This window comes from Bombina bombina, chromosome 3 (genome assembly GCF_027579735.1).
Source record: "Bombina bombina isolate aBomBom1 chromosome 3, aBomBom1.pri, whole genome shotgun sequence".
Classification (NCBI taxonomy): Eukaryota; Metazoa; Chordata; class Amphibia; order Anura; family Bombinatoridae; genus Bombina; species Bombina bombina.
This window is the reverse complement of record NC_069501.1, coordinates 403,492,848-403,510,332: the sequence shown is the minus strand read 5'-3', so window position 1 is coordinate 403,510,332 and position 17,485 is coordinate 403,492,848. Positions and strand designations below refer to the sequence as shown.

At 41.8% G+C, this 17,485-nt stretch overlaps 1 protein-coding gene across 4 annotated transcripts in view; it reads left to right on the top strand.

Annotated features, from left to right (window-relative positions):
- Window positions 1–17,485, top strand: part of HIPK1 (homeodomain interacting protein kinase 1) — a 271,891-nt gene that overhangs the window by 115,292 nt on the left and 139,114 nt on the right. For all 4 annotated transcript variants that reach the window (XM_053706570.1, XM_053706571.1, XM_053706572.1 and 1 more), the window contains one exon: window positions 16,596–16,780. In XM_053706570.1, the coding sequence (XP_053562545.1) occupies window positions 16,596–16,780 (185 nt within the window). The remainder of the gene's footprint in view (window positions 1–16,595; window positions 16,781–17,485) is intronic.

The following is a 17,485-nucleotide window of genomic DNA, read 5'->3' as shown; positions in this document are numbered from 1 at the left end:
GCAAGGCTGGAACAAGGGTAAACAGGCCAAGAAACCTGCCACTGCTACTAAAACAGCATGAAGTGTTGGCCCCCGATCCGGGACCGGATCTGGTGGGGGGCAGACTCTCTCTCTTTGCTCAGGCTTGGGCAAGAGATGTTCAGGACCCTTGGGCGCTAGAAATAGTTTCTCAAGGTTATCTCCTGGAATTCAAGGAACTACCCCCAAGGGGGAGGTTCCACAGGTCTCAATTGTCTTCAAACCAAATAAAAAGACAGGCATTCTTACATTGTGTAGAAGACCTGTTAAGAATGGGAGTGATTCATCATGTTCCATTAGGAGAACAAGGGATGGGGTTTTACTCCAATCTGTTCATAGTTCCCAAAAAAGAAGGAACATTCAGACCAATTTTAGATCTCAAGATTCTAAACAAATTTCTCAGGGTTCCATCGTTCAAGATGGAAACCATTCGAACAATTCTTCCTACCATCCAGGAAGGTCAATTCATGACCACGGTGGATTTAAAGGATGCGTATCTACATATTCCTATCCACAAGGAACATCATCGGTTCCTAAGGTTCGCCTTTCTGGACAAGCATTACCAGTTTGTGGCACTTCCATTCGGATTAGCCACTGCTCCAAGGATTTTCACAAAGGTACTAGGGTCCCTTCTAGCGGTGCTAAGACCAAGGGGCATTGCAGTAGTACCTTACTTGGACGACATACTGATTCAAGCGTCGTCTCTGTCAAAAGTAAAGGCTCATACGGACATTGTCCTAGCCTTTCTCAGATCTCACGGGTGGAAAGTGAACATAGAAAAAAGTTCTCTGTCCCCGTCAACAAGAGTTCCCTTCTTGGGAACAATAATAGACTCCTTAGAAATGAAGATTTTTCTGACAGAGGCCAGAAAATCAAAACTTCTAAGCTCTTGTCAAGTACTTCATTCTGTTCTTCTTCCTTCCATAGCGCAGTGCATGGAAGTAATAGGTTTGATGGTTGCGGCAATGGACATAGTTCCTTTTGCACGAATTCATCTAAGACCATTACAACTGTGCATGCTCAGACAGTGGAATGGGGATTATACAGACTTGTCTCCGACGATCCAAGTAGATCAAAGAACCAGAGATTCACTCCGTTGGTGGCTGAACCTGGACAACCTGTCACAGGGAATGAGCTTCCGCAGACCAGAGTGAGTCATTGTCACGACCGACGCCAGTCTGGTGGGCTGGGGCGCGGTCTGGGAACCCCTGAAAGCTCAGGGTCTATGGTCTCGGGAAGAATCTCTTCTCCCGATAAACATTCTGGAACTGCGAGCGATATTCAATGCTCTCAAAGCTTGGCCTCAACTAGCAAAGGCCAAATTCATAAGGTTTCAATCAGACAACATGACGACTGTTGCATATATCAACCATCAGGGGGGAACAAGGAGTTCCCTGGCGATGGAGGAAGTGACCAAAATAATTCAATGGGCGGAGAATCACTCCTGCCACTTGTCTGCAATCCACATCCCAGGAGTGGAAAATTGGGAAGCGGATTTTCTGAGTCGTCAGACTTTCCATCCGGGGGAGTGGGAACTCCATCCGGAAATCTTTGCCCAAATAACTCAATTATGGGGCATTCCAGACATGGGCCTGATGGCGTCTCGTCAGAACTTCAAGGTTCCTTGCTACGGGTCCAGATCCAGGGATCCCAGGGCGACTCTAGTAGATGCACTGATAGCGCCTTGGACCTTCAACCTAGCTTATGTATTCCCACCGTTCCCTCTCATTCCCAGGCTGGTAGCCAGGATCAATCAGGAGAGGGCTTCGGTGATCTTGATAGCTCCTGCGTGGCCACGCAGAACTTGGTATGCAGACCTGGTGAATGTCATCGGCTCCACCATGGAAGCTACCTTTGAGACAGGACCTTCTTGTTCAAGGTCCATTCGAACATCCGAATCTGGCTTCACTCCAACTGACTGCTTGGAGATTGAACGCTTGATTTTATCAAAGCATGGGTTTTCAGATTCTTTCATTGATACTCTTGTTCAGGCTAGAAAGCCTGTAACTAGGAAAATTTACCATTAAAATATGGAAAAAATATATTTGTTGGTGTGAATCTAAAGGATTCCCATGGAACAAGATAAAAATTCCTAAGATTCTATCCTTTCTACAGGAGGGTTTGGAGAAAGGATTATCTGCAAGTTCTTTGAAGGGACAGATTTCTGCTTTATCTGTTTTACTTCACAAAAAACTGGCGGCTGTGCCAGATGTTCAAGCTTTTGTTCAGGCTCTGGTTAGAATCAAGCCTGTTTACAAACCTTTGACTCCTCCTTGGAGTCTCAATTTAGTTCTTTCAGTTCTTCAAGGGGTTCCGTTTGAACCCTTACATTCCGTAGATATTAAGTTACTATCTTGGAAAGTTTTGTTTTTGGTTGCAATTTCTTCTGCTAGAAGAGTTTCAGAGTTATCTGCTCTGCAGTGTTCTCCTCCTTATCTGGTGTTCCATGCAGATAAGGTGGTTTTGCGTACTAAACCTGGTTTTCTTCCGAAAGTTGTTTCTAACAAAAACATTAACCAGGAGATAGTTGTGCCTTCTTTGTGTCCGAATCCAGTTTCAAAGAAGGAACGTTTGTTACACAATTTGGATGTAGTTCGTGCTCTAAAATTCTATTTAGAGGCTACAAAGGATTTCAGACAAACATCTTCTTTGTTTGTTGTTTATTCTGGTAAAAGGAGAGGTCAAAAAGCAACTTCTACCTCTCTCTCTTTTTGGCTTAAAAGCATCATCCGATTGGCTTATGAGACTGCCGGACGGCAGCCTCCTGAAAGAATCACAGCTCACTCCACTAGGGCTGTGGCTTCCACATGGGCCTTCAAGAACGAGGCTTCGGTTGATCAGATATGTAAGGCAGCGACTTGGTCTTCACTGCACACTTTTACCAAATTTTACAAATTTGATACTTTTGCTTCTTCTGAGGCTATTTTTGGGAGAAAGGTTTTGCAAGCCGTGGTGCCTTCCATCTAGGTGACCTGATTTGCTCCCTCCCATCATCCGTGTCCTAAAGCTTTGGTATTGGTTCCCACAAGTAAGGATGACGCCGTGGACCGGTCACACCTATGTTGGAGAAAACAGAATTTATGCTTACCTGATAAATTACTTTCTCCAACGGTGTGTCCGGTCCACGGCCCGCCCTGGTTTTGTTAATCAGGTCTGATGAATTATTTTCTCTAACTACAGTCACCACGGTATCATATGATTTCTCCTATGCATATTCCTCCTTTACGTCGGTCGAATGACTGGGGTAGGCGGAGCCTAGGAGGGATCATGTGACCAGCTTTGCTGGGCTCTTTGCCATTTCCTGTTGGGGAAGAGAATATCCCACAAGTAAGGATGACGCCGTGGACCGGACACACCGTTGGAGAAAGTAATTTATCAGGTAAGCATAAATTCTGTTTTTTAAACCTCCTGTGATTACTCCTGAGGTTTTTCCAGTCCCATATGCTGTTTCTGATGTGATTGCTAATGGATGGTCTAAGGCTGGTGCTTCTTTTAATCCTCCTTCTAGGTTTAAAAAGTTATATCCTTTACCAGTGGCTAAATTGGAGTTGTGGGAAAAAGTCCCTAAGGTTGATGGGGCTATTTCTACTGTTGCCATTTGTACTACTATTCCTATGGAAGATAGTACTTCCTTTAAGGATCCTTTAGATAGGAAGATTGAGTCTTATCTAAGGAAAGCTTATTTACATTCTGGCTATATTCTCAGGCCTGCCATTTCTATGGCTGATGTTGCCGCTGCTTTAACTTTTTGGTTGGATAGCTTAGCACATCAGGAAGCATATACTGATTTGTCTAGCATTATCAGTTTGCTTTAACATGCTAATCATTTTATCTGTGATGCTATTTTTGATATCAAGATTGATGTTAAATCCATGTCTTTAGCTATTTTAGCTAGAAGAGCTTTATGGCTTAAATCTTGGAATACTGACATTGTATCTAAATCTAGATAGTCATCTCTATTTTTCTAGGGTAATAATTTATTTGGTTCTGAGTTGGATTCTATTTCCACTATCACCGGGGGGAAGGGAATTTTTTTGCCTCAGATAAAAAAATCTAAGGGTAAATCTAAAGCTTTTCATTTTCAATCCTTTCCTCAGAATAGAGAACAGAAAACCACTCCTTCCCCTAAGGACTCTGGTTCCAATTGGAAGCCGGCTTAGAGTTGGAATAAATCCAAGCCTTTTAAGAAACCAAAGCCAGCCCCCGAGTCTGCATGAAGGTGCAGCCCTCAATCCAGTTCAGCTGGTGGTGGGGCATATTGAAATTGTTTCAAGACATTTGGGCAGATTCTGTTCAAAATCTGTGGATTCAGAGCATTGTTTCTCAAGGGTATCGAATAGGTTTCAGAGTAAGATTCTTTCTCTCTCACGTTCCAACAAATCCTGTAAAAGCTCAGACTTTTCTGAAGTGTGTTTCAGATCTGGAGCTTTCGGGGGTAATTTATACCAGTTCAGCTTCAGGAACAGGGTCTGGTGTTTTATTCAAATCTATTCATTGTCCCAAAGAAAGAAGAGTTTCTGAATTGTCTGCTCTCTTGTGAGTCTCCTTTTCTGATTTTCCATCAGGATAAAGCTGTTTTGCGGACTTCGTTTAAATTTCTTCCTAAGGTTGTGAATTCTAACAACATTAGTAGGCAAATTGTTGCGCCGCCTTTGTGTCCGAATACTAAGAATTCTCTTGAAAAATCATTACATTCTTTGGATGTGGTAAGAGCTTTGAAATACTATGTGAAGGCTACTAAGAATTTCAGGATGACTTCTAGTCTATTTGTCGTCTTTTCTAGTTCTAGGAAGGTCAGAAATCCTCTGCCATTTCTTTGGCATCTTGGTTAAAGCTTTTAATTTACAAGGCTTCTTTGGAGGCGGGACAGTCTCCACCTCAGAAAATTACAGCTCATTCTACTAGATCAGTTGCCACTTCATGGGCTTTTAAGAATGAAGCTTTAGTTGATGAGTTTTGCAAGCAGCAACTTGGTCTTCTTTGTATACATTTACTAAATTTTACCCTTTTGATGTATTTGCTTCTTCTGAAGCAGTCTTTGGTAGAAAAGTTCTTCAGGCAGCTGTCTCAGTTTGATTTTTAAGAACTTATTTTGTGGATTTAATTTCCCAGCGGAAATAGCTGTTTTTTATTTTATCCCTCCCTCTCTAGTGACTCTTCTGTGGACTTCCACATCTTGGGAATCTTATGCCATACGTCACTAGCTCATGGACTCTTGCCATTTACATGAAAGAAAACATTATTTATTAAATCATTTCTTTCATAATCGCAAGAGTCCGTGAGGCGCACCCTTTTTTTGGTGGTTATATTTTTTTTGTATAAAAGCACAATATTATTTTCCAGTTCCTCCTTTTTGCACCTCACTACTTAGCTATACGTTAAACTGAAGTATTTGTGTGTTGCGAGGTGTATTTATAGGCATTTGAGGTTTGGGAAACTTTGCCCCCTCCTGGTAGGAATGTATATCCCATACGTCACTAGCTCATGGACTCTTGCCATTATGAAAGAAAGGAATTTATCAGGTAAGTTCTTACATAAATTATGTTTTTGTAGAGGCTTTTTAGCTAATGGAAGAATATTGTAAAATACTTATATTTTTAACCTTCAAATAAATTTCTGCACATGTAAGTTTTGACCTTTCTATCCCTTGAAATTTGTCATGGTTTTTATGCTTCATTTGGCCACATGTACTAAAGGCTGTGCAGACAAGGTAACCTGTTCGCTTGCTACCATATGTACCATTACAGTCACTCAAGCGAGCGTGTAATGCCTCCCCCTTCCCTTGTGTGACCAATCTTGTGAGAGAAGGGCCTGTCAATCACCCTGAGCAAAAGTGTTCAGGATGATTTCCGTCCTCCAACTCAGAAGTAGTGGATAGTGCAAGAAGAAGCCGTCTGCTGATCTTTTGAGTTGTACTGTCAGTCAAGATGGAGGTTGTCTTATAGGATGTACTATAGATCCTAACAAGTAAATGTATTATATTGATTATAATTTTTTTCTTCCTTTACAATATACATGTATTAAAGGGACATTAAACATGTTGAGGTTGTAATATAAAATGATAAATTAGTCTATATATATATATATAAATCTGCAATATACTTTTGGGTTCCTGTTAGAATTGGAAGTGCAGAACATTGTTATATTCCACACAGCCATTGGCTGCATACTACTCTAGTGACCTATTTATAAATGTCCCTAATTGGGCACAGCAGAGAAGGTAACATGGGTGTTCCCATTGTTTTATAGACACTAAAACTTTGCACTTATTTTGTCAATATTTAAACAGCCAATGAAACGTTAAAAAAAACAATCTTCGCTATTCTCACACTAATCTTTTCTTTGAATGCATCATTCTAGCTACCATTTATTTTGTGTTTAATGTCCCTTTAAGGTACATCTGTATGTATCCTTCACAATCCATTTACTCTTTATAATATCCTATGTTGGTTGTGCTTTCAACTTTGTTTGCACCCTTGGCAGAAAGTGGAATAAATCTCAGGATGTTAAATTTCAAATAAATAATTTAAAGCACGTCAACAGTCCATGCGACTTAAAAACAAAATGTCAGTTATATATTTATGAACCTTGACGTTAATGCTTCTGGGGATAGCTAGCAAAACAAAATATATATTTAAATAAATACCTTGATTCAGGATAAAGTTTCACAGCCCAATATATAGTGCTACTGCTGTTTTAGTAAACATTAGCATGATTTCTCTTGTAAGATGTATCGAGTCCACTGATTCATCCTTACTTGTGGGATATTCTCCTTCCCTACTGGAAGTGGCAGAGAGAGCACCCACAGCAGAGCTGCCTATATAGCTCCCCCCTTAGCTCCACCCCCCAGTCATTCTCTCTGCCTGCTTAACTGCTTGGAAGGGCAAAGAGGAGTGTGGTGACAAAAATGTTAGGTTTTTATTTTCTCAAGCAAAAGTTTGGTATTTTTAAATGGTACCGGTGTGTACTATTTACTCTCTGGCAGAAAAGGGATGAAGATTTCTGCAAGGAGGATGATGATCTTAGCATTTTTTGTAACTAAGATCCACTGCTGTTCTCACAAGGGCTGAAGAGTACAGGAAAACTTCAGTTGGGGGAACAGTTTGCAGGCTAAACTGCATTAAGGTATGGTCTATTTTTTTTTCTAGACAGACTGTTATTTCTAGAAAAGGCTGGCAATATCCCCATGAGGGAAGGGTAAGCTGTATTCAGACACTTGGATAGGAATTTCAGCTTGCATGAAGGGCTCTTTAGTTACTGGTGACACTGTTTGGTAAAAACGTTTTTGTTTATTCAGTAAATGATGCAATTAAGGGGTCATTATGGCTTGTTTTAGGGGTTTTTAACCCACATGGTTAATTTAGAGACACTCTAGTGTTTTTCTGTTAGGCCTCAAAACATCAGGTGAGGTGGGAGCGGCCTATTTTCGCACCTCAGTTGCGCAGTTTATTTTCCTCTGAGACTTCTAACTGCTTCTCCAGTGGTTCCTGCCGTGTTTGAGGGCTGTAAAATAATTTTTTTCCCCCCACAAATTGTTCTGAAGGGCAGGTAGGCGCCACAGCAGAGCTGTGGCAAGGTGCTGAAAGTCTTTTTTACCGGTTTTGATGTTTTTTCAATCCGGTTTTGCCATTAAGGGGTTAATTGTTTATTTGCATAGCTGTGCAAAGTTACTAAGGCTATATGATACTACTGTAAAAATTTCGTTATATTTACTGCTTTTTTACACTGTTTTGCAGAATTTGTGCAGCTTTCTTTCTCTTAAAGGCACAGTACCGTTTTATTTCTAAGTGTTATTTACTTTGATTACAGTGTTTTCCAAGCTTGCTTGTTACATTACTAGCCTGTTTAACATGTCTAACACCAAGGAAAATCCTTGTTCAATATGTTTGGAAGCCATTGTGGTACCTCCTCTTAGAATGTGTCCCAATTGTACTGATATGTCTATAAACTATAAAGAACATATATTAGCACTTAAAAATAGAGCAATAGATGATTCTCAGTCAGAAGTAAATGAGGGTTCGCCATCTAGCTCTCCCCAAGTGTCACAACCAGTAACGCCCACACAAGTGACGCCAAGTACCTCTGGTGCGTCAAATTCATTTATTTTACAAGACATGGCCACAGTTGGGATAAAACCTCTGTGAGGGTTGTATTCATAACTGCCTGGTTTACAAGGAAAGCGGGACATCTCTGGGTTAAGGAAAAATGATGAGCAGTCTGACGCTTTAGTAGCCGTATCTGATATGCCCTCACAATGCTCTGAGGTAGGGGTGAGGGATTTGTTATCTGAGGGAGAAATTTCTGATTCAGGAAAGACGCTTCCTCAGACAGATTCTGATTTGACGGCCTTTAAATTTAAGCTTGAACACCTCCGCTTATTGCTCAGGGAGGTATTAGCGGCTCTAGGTGGTTGTGACCCTATAGTGGTCCCAGAGAAATTGTGTAAGATGGATAAATACTTAGAGGTTCCTGTTTACACTGATGTTTTTTCCAGTCCCTAAGAGGATTGTGAATATTATTTCTAAGGAGTGGGATAGACCAGGTATTCCGTTCATTCCCCCTCCTGTTTTTAAGAAAATGTTTCCCATATCTGACACCATGCGAGACTCGTGGCAGACGGTTCCTAAGGTGGAGGGAGCTATTTCTACTCTGTCTAAGCATACAACTATACCTATTGAAATCAGTTGTGCTTTCAAAGATCATTATGGATAAAAAATTAGAGGGTCTCCTGAAGAAAAAAAAATTTCATCAAGGTTTTCTTCTTCAACCTATTGCGTGCATTGTTCCTGCAACTACTGCAACTGCTTTCTGGTTTGAGGCTCTAGAAGAGGCTCTTCAGATGGAGACTCCATTAGAAGAAATTTTGGACAGCATTAAGGCCCTTAAATTGGTTAATTCTTTTATTACAGATGCCGCTTTTCAACTGGCTAAATTAGCGGCAAAGAATTCAGGTTTTGCCATTTTAGCCCGCAGGGTCTGCTGATGTGTCATCTAAAACTAAACTTTTGAACATCCCTTTCAAAGGAAAGACCCTATTCGGGCCTGAACTGAAAGAGATTATTTCAGACATCACTGGAGGGAAAGGTCATGCCCTCCCTCAGGATAGATCAAATAAGATGAGGACCAAACAAAATAATTTTCATTCCTTTCGGAATTTCAAGAGTGGTCCCGCTTCAGCTTCCTCTACTGCATAGCAAGAGGGGAATTTTGCCCAATCCAAGTCAGTCTGGAGACCTAACCAGGCTTGGAACAAGGGTAAACAGGCCAAGAAGCCTGCAGCTGCCTCTAAGACAGCATGAAGGGGTAGCCCCCAATCCAGGACCGGATCTAGAAGGGGGCAGACTCTCTTCGCTCAGGCTTGGGCAAGAGATGTTCACTATCCCTGGGCTTTAGAAATTGTGTCCCAGGGATATTTTCTGGAATTCAAAGGCGCTCTTCCAATGGGGACTTTTCACATTTCTCGCTTGTCTGTAAACCAGACAAAGAGAGAGGCGTTCTTACGCTGTGTAGAAGACCTACATACCATGGGGGTGATCCGCCCAGCCCCAAAAGAGGAACAGGGGCTAGGATTTTACTCAAACCTGTTTATGGTTTCCAAAAAAGAGGGAACTTTCAGATCAATCTTGGATCTCAAAATTCTAAACAAGTTCCTCAAAGTTCCATCATTCAAGATGGAGACTATTCGGTCTATTCTACCTCTGATCCAGGAAGGTCAATATATGACCACCATGGACTTAAAGGATGCGTATCTACACATCCCTATTCACAGAATTTTCACAAGGGTGCTAGGGTCCCTTCTGGCCGTTCTACGACCACGGGGCATAGCAGTGGCGCCTTATCTAGACAACATCTTAATTCAGGCGTCAACTTTCCAGCTATCCAAGTCTCACACGGACATTGTGTTGGCTTTTCTGAGATCTCACGGGTGGATGGTGAACATAAGAGTTCTCAATTCCCTCTTATAAGAGTTCTCAATTCCCTCTTATAAGAGTTCTCAATTCCCTCTTATAAGAGTTCTCAATTCCCTCTTATAAGAGTTCTCAATTCCCTCTTATAAGAGTTCTCAATTCCCTCTTATAAGAGTTCTCTCTTCCCTCTTATAAGAGTTCTCTCTTCCCTCTTATAAGAGTTCTCTCTTCCCTCTTATAAGAGTTCTCTCTTCCCTCTTATAAGAGTTCTCTCTTCCCTCTTATAAGAGTTCTCTCTTCCCTCTTATAAGAGTTCTCTCTTCCCTCTTATAAGAGTTTCCTTCCTAGGGACTCTGATAGACTCGGTAGAAATGAAAATATTTCTGACGGAGGTCAGAAAATCAAAACTCTTAACCACTTGCCGAGCTCTTCATTCCATTCCTCGGCCATCAGTGGCTCAGTATATGGAGGTAATCGGACTCATGGTAGCGGCAATGGACGGAGTTCCTTTTGCCCGCCTACACCTCGGACCACTACAACTATGTATGCTCAAACAGTAGGAATGGGGATTATGCAGATTTGTCTCCTCAACTGCATCTGGACCAGGAGACCAGAGATTCTCTTCTCTGGTGGTTGCCTCAGGACCACCTGTCTTAGGGAATGTGTTTCCGCAGGCCAGAGTGGCTCATTGTAACAACAGATGCCAGCCTGCTAGGCTGGGGTGCAGTCTGGAACTCCCTGAAAGCACAGGGCTTATGGTCTTAGGAGGAATCTCTTCTCCCGATAAATATTCTAGAACTGAGAGCGATATTCAATGTGCTTCAGGCGTGGCCTCCGCTTGCTGCGGCCAAATTCATCAGGTTTCAGTCGGACAACATCACGACTGTAGCTTATATCAATCATCAAGGAGGAACAAGGAGTTTTCTAGCGATGATGGAGGTAACCAAAATAATCAGATGGGCAGAGGATCACTCTTGCCATCTCTCAGCAATCCACATCCCAGGAGTAGAGAACTGGGAGGCGGATTTCCTAAGTCGTTAGACTTTTCATCTGGGGGAGTGGGAACTCCATCCGGAGGTATTTGCCCAGCTGATTCAGCTATGGGGCACACCAGAATTGGATCTGATGGCGTCCCGTCAGAATGCCAAACTTCCTTGTTACGGGTCCAGGTCCCGGGATCCCAAGGCGGTACTGATAGATGCTCTAGCAGTGCCTTGGTCCTTCAATCTGGCCTATGTATTTCCTCTCCTTCTATGTCTGGTAGTCAGAATAAAGCAGGAGAGAGCTTCGGTGATTCTGATAGCACCTGCGTGGCCACGCAGGACTTGGTATGCAGACCTAGTGGACATGTCCTCGGTTCTACCATGGACTCTGCCATTGAGGCGGGACCTTCTAATCCAAGGTCTGTTCACGCATCCAAATCTAATTTCTCTGCGTCTGACTGCTTGGAGATTGAACGCCTGATTCTATCAAAGCGTGGTTTCTCTGAGTCGGTCATTGATACCCTGATTCAGGCTAGAAAGCCTGTCACCAGGAAGATCTATCATAAGATTTGGCGCAAATATCTTTATTGGTGTGAATCCAAAGGTTACTCGTGGAGTAAGATTAGGATTCCTAGAATATTGTCTTTTCTCCAAGAAGGTTTGGAGAAGGGATTATCAGCTAGTTCCTTATAAGGACAAATATCTGCTTTGTCTATTCTTCTACACAAACGTCTGGCAGATGTCCCAGACGTTCGAGCATTTAGTCAGGCTTTGGTCAGAATCAAGCCTGTATTTAAACCTGTTGCTCCGCCATAGAGCCTAAATTTAGTTCTTAAAGTTCTTCAAGGGGTTCCGTTTGAACCTATGCATTCCATGGATATTAAGCTTCTATCTTGGAAAGTTTTGTTTTTAGTAGCTATCTCTTCGGCTCGAAGAGTTTCTGAGCTATATGCTTTACAGTATAAATATATTATAAATCAGAAGCGCCCAACAAATTCAACAAATATGACTAACTAGTGTCCTAATATACTCAGTGATGGCAAAGATACTAATCACTAAAATAATAGTGCATCAAAAACCCCTTAACAGTATCTACAATCATAAATGTAGATAAAAATAAATGCAATAGAAAAATACAAACATAAACCGTCTCAGTTTTACTAGAAACAAAAGTCCACACTAAAGGAGAATTATCAGGAGTCTCCAGGCAGCAAAGCTCATTCCAGAATATTGGCCAGTCGCACAATCTGTAGAAAAGAAGAAGAGAAGAGGCGCCAAATAGTGTGTACTGTTTTGCTATATGATGCCAGACCCCATATAACAATTCCTACTTACTAGATATTCAGCACTTGAGAAGTGCCACAAGAACCTTCTGAACAATCAGCAGCCGTCCAGCAAGCTGTGATAGCAGATCTGTTCCTCCAATTGTGAGCTGTATGAATGACATAAAGACACACAAGCACCACAATAGTGTATATCAGTGAGTAAAGGGACTTTTGCGCATACAACGAAATATACTCACAAAATGTTGAGCACTTGTGTCTTTATGTCATTCATATGGCTCGCAATTGGAGGAACAGATCTACTATCACAGCTTGCTGGACGGCTGCTAATTGTTCAGAAGGTTCTTGTGGCACTTCTCAAGTGCTGAATATCTAGTAAGTAGGAATTGTTATATGGGGTCTGGCATCATATAGCAAAACGGTACACACTATTTGGTGCCTCTTCTCTTCTTCTTTTCTATGCTTTACAGTATGATTCCCCTTATAATATTTTCCATGCAGATAAGGTGGTTTTGCGTACCAAACCTGGGTTTCTTCCTAAGGTTGTTTCTAATAAGAATATCAATCAAGAGATTGTTGTTCCTTCTATTCAAATCTGTTTGTGGTTGCCAAAAAAGAGGGAACTTTTCGACCCATCTTAGACCTAAAGTGTCAACAAATTTCTCAGGGTACCGTCCTTCAAAATGGAAAACATTCGTTCCATTCTTCCTTTGGTCCAAGAGGGTCAGTTCATGAAAATCATAGACCTGAAGGACGTATAACTTCATGTTCGCATCCACAGGGATCTTCACCTTTTTCTAGACAAGCACTTTCAATTTGTTGCTCTTCCATTTGGCCTTGCCACAGCTCCCAGAATTTTCTCAAAGGTTCTGGGGCTCTCTTGTCAGTTGTCAGGTCTCAGGAAATTGTAAGGGAACTCTTCTCCAGGTTAAGTTTCCATCCGTGGGAACGTAGAAAAGACAAGATCTCTGTATGAGAGTTTGCTATTTGAAAATATGGCGTCTAAACCAATATGTTGTCCAGGTAAGGCGCCATCTTTTCACGGATGGAAATTGAATTTGGAGAAGAGTTCCCTTGTTCCAGCTACAAGGGTGTGTTTCTTAGGGACCATCATTGATTCCCTATCTATGAAGATTTTTCTGACGGAGATCAGAAAATCCAAACTTCTCTCCTCTTGCCTCTCTCTACAGTCTACTATTAGGCCATCATTTGCTCAATGCATGGAGGTAATTGGTCTGATGGTTGCTTTCATGGACATCATTCCCTTAGCTCAATTCCATTTCAGAGCTCTGCAATTATGCATGCTCAGACAATGGAACGGAGACCATTCGGATCTGTCTCAGAGGATAGATCTGGATCAATTGACAAGAGACTCTCTCGTGGTGGATTTCTCAGGATCATCTGTCTCAGGGCACATGCTTCCAGAGACCCTCCTGGGTGATAGTGACCACGGACGATGGCCTGCTATGCTGGGGAGCAGTCTGGGACTCTTTAAAGGGTCAGTGCCTATGGACTCACAAGGAGTCGTCTCTCCCCATAAAAATCTTGGAGTTGAGCGCAATCTTCAATGCACTGATGGCTTGGCCTCAGTTGTCCTTAGCCCGGTTTATCAGATTCCAATAGGACATCACTACCTCAGTGGCTTACATCAACCACTAGGGAGGAACTCTGAGTTCCTTGGCCATGAAGGAGGTGGCTCAGATTATTCAGTGGGCAGAAGCTCACAATTGTCTTCTTTCTGCCATCCATATTCCTGGGAAGTGGATTTTCGGAGCAGACAGACCTTTCATCCAGGGGAATGGGCTTTCCATCCGGAGGTGTTCTCCAGGTTAACCCTCGATCAGTTGGATCTGATGGCGTCTCGTCAGAACGCCAAGCTTTCAAGGTCAAAAGATCCTCAGGCCGCTCTGATAGATGCTCTGGCGGTTCCTTGGGATTTCGGTCTAGTGTACCCGTTTCCTCCATTTGTGCTCTTTCCACGAGTCATTGCTTGTCTCAAACAGGAGAAAGCGTCTGTTATTCTAATAGCTCCTGCGTGGCCTCGCAGGATCTGGTTTGCAGACCTTGTGAGGATGTCATCTCTTCCTCCTTGGAGGTTACCTCTGAGGAAGGACCTTCTAACTCAGGGTCCTTTCCTCCATCCAAATCTCATTTCTCTGAAGCTGACTGCATGGAGATTGAACACTTAGTTCTGGCTAAGCGTGGGTTTTCTGAGTCAGTCATTGATACAATGCTTCAGGCTTGCAAGCCTGTTACTCGTAAAATTTACCATAATGGTATGGTGCAAATACCTATATTGGTGTGAATTGAAGGGCTTCTCTTGGAGTAGGGTCAGGGTTCCTAGAATTTTGTCTTTTCTCCAGGATGGTCAGGAGAAAGGGTTGTCAGTCAGTTCTCTGAAAGGTCAGATTTCTGCATGATCTATTCTTTTACATAAACGTCTGGCGTATGTGCCAGATGTTTAATCTTTTTGTCAGGCCCTAGTCAGAATCAGGCCTGTGTTTAAATCTGTTGCTCCTCTTTGGAGCCTTAACCTAGTTCTTAGAGTTTTGCAACAGGCTTCGTTTAGAGCCTATGCATTCTGTATATATTAAGTTGTTATCTTGGAAAGTTTTGTTTCTTATTACTATTTCTTCTGCTTGCAGAGTCTCGGAACTCTCAGCTCTGTAGTGCGGATTCGCCTTACCTTTTTTTTCCATGCAGATAAGGCATTCCTTCGTACTAAATTGGGCTTTCTCTCTAAGGTGGTTTTGGATAGAAATATTAATCAGTAAATTGTTGTTCCTTCTTTGTCCTAATCCTCCTCATAAGGAACGTCTGTTGCATACTTTGGATGTTGTGCATACTCTAAAATTCTACCTACAGGCTATTAAGGATTTTCGCCAGTCTTCTCAGTCTTCTTTGTTTCTCAGGAAAGCGTAAGGGTCAGGCCACACCCACTTCTCTTTCCTTCTGGTAGAGAAATAGGATTCGTTTTGCATATGAGACTGCTGGACAGTAGCCTCTTTAGAGAATTACAGCTCATTCCACTAGAGCTATCTTCTCTTTGTGGGCTTTCAAAAATGAAGCTTCTGTGGAACAGATTTGCAAGGCGGCAGCATGGTCCTCTCTGCCTTTTTTTTCCCCAAAATTTGATACTTTTGCCTTCGGCTGAGGCCTCCTTTGGGAAAAAGATTCTTCAAGTGGTGGTGCCTTCTGTTTAGGTCTGCCTGTCTTGTTCTCCCTCCCTGTTCATTCATTGGTTCCCACTAGTAATTGGAATGATGTGGTGGACTCTCCATGTCTTAGGAAATAAAATTTTATTCTTACCTGATAAATTTCTTTATTTTTGGACATGGAGAGTCCACAACCCTACCCTTTTTGATAAGACTTTTTTGCTAAAGATCAGACACCTCTACACCTTTATCATCTTTTTCAATTTCTCTTTGGTCGAATGACTGGGGGTTATGGGTAAGGAAGTGACACTTAACAGCTCTGCTGGGGTGCTCTTTGCCACATCCTGCTGGCCAGGAGTGAATATCCCACTTGTAATTGGAATGACTTTGTGGACTCTCCATGTCCGGAAAAGAGAGAAAATTATCAGGTAAGCATAAATTTAATTTTTTACTGCTTTGGATAATTTTTTATAGGGACATGAAACCCAAAATTGTTTTTAATATTAAGATAGATCATACAGTTTTAAACAACTCTCTCTAATTTACTTCAGTTATTTAATTGGCTTCATGCTCTTGATATTCAAGCAGCGGTGATGCACTACTGGGAGCTAGCTGAACACATCAGACAAACCAATGACCAGAGGCATATATGTGCAGCCACCAGTTGGCTTCCTATTATGTCAAGTAGATGCTTCCTGTTCCATTCTTGGGAGCTGTTCTATATGTTCTGCTTGTAGCCAGGCTAAGGAATCTCTCCCTTTTTGTGATTTTCTTTGGTTAACTATATGTTTAAATTTGCAGGAGTTAAATGCAGTTTTGTGCAGGCAACAGCACAGCAAACAATTATTTAATATATTAGGGCTTTTTTTTTCTCATTTTTTAGGTTTCTTTAATATTTTATAAGCACCCTATTTTTTTTTTCTTCCTTTTCAAATTGGATGGTTAACTATTAACAGAGTTGTCTAGAATGAACTGCTTCATGTGCTGTCGTCCAGAATGTGAAGAAAGGGATGTTTACTTCTTTCCTTTCCTGGTTATGAAATCTTGGAAAGTTTCATGTCCCCTGGAAATGTTGATGCATTTTGCATTCCTGTTTTGAAAGCATCCAATGATAACAACATGTGATTATTGGACATTGTGTGCTTGTAAACCATATGGTTATTACCAGTAGAATCGTGCAAATAAATGTCTTTGAACACAAAATTGTACAATTAAACGCTGGCTTCTTTCCCTCCCATTCTCTTTTAGGTGAATATGTCTACAGATCTAGAAGGCACAGATATGTTGGCAGAGAAGGCAGACCGGAGAGAGTATATAGATTTGCTGAAGAAAATGTTGACTATTGATGCAGATAAGAGGATAACTCCACTGAAAACCTTGAACCACCCCTTTGTCACTATGACACACCTGCTGGATTTTCCACACAGCAACCAGTGAGTGCTTATTGATGGTTACATGTTGGTAGATTGGTCATTTTTGGTTCCATTGAAATAATGAACCCCTTCACGTAATTAGGAGATTCCGTACCGTCCTAACAGCCCTGGGCTTTAACACCGATATGACGGCATGGAACATCCTACCTTTTATACAACTTTCTGCAGCTTCCCCCTTTTACGTAGTTAAAGGACCAGTCAACACTGTAGATTTGCGTAATCAACAAATGCATGATAAGAAGACAATGCAATAGCACTTAGTATGATCTTCAAATGAGTAGATTTGTGTTAAATAAATTGCAAAGTTATGTCTATTTCCACTCCCCCTGTACCATGTGACAGCCATCAGCCAATCACAAATGCATACACGTATATGCTGTGAATTCTTGCACATGCTCAGTAGGAGTTGGTCACTCAAAAAGTGTAATTCTAAAAAGACTGCACATTTTGTTAATGGAAGTAAATTGGAAAGTTGTTTAAAATTGCATGCTGTATCTGAATCATGAAGTTTAATTTCGACTTGACTGTCCCTTTAAGAATCGCCCTGGGGGCGTACCTGGCAGTGTAGGTAGGTAGTCCATGATCCGATCCTGGCCTTGAAATCGTGTGATCGTCTATGCGTGTCTGATAAAACTATAGTACTAACATGATGGGGTTAACTGATCCCACTGTAAAATAGCATTGTAGTACAGGGCTCAACAAACC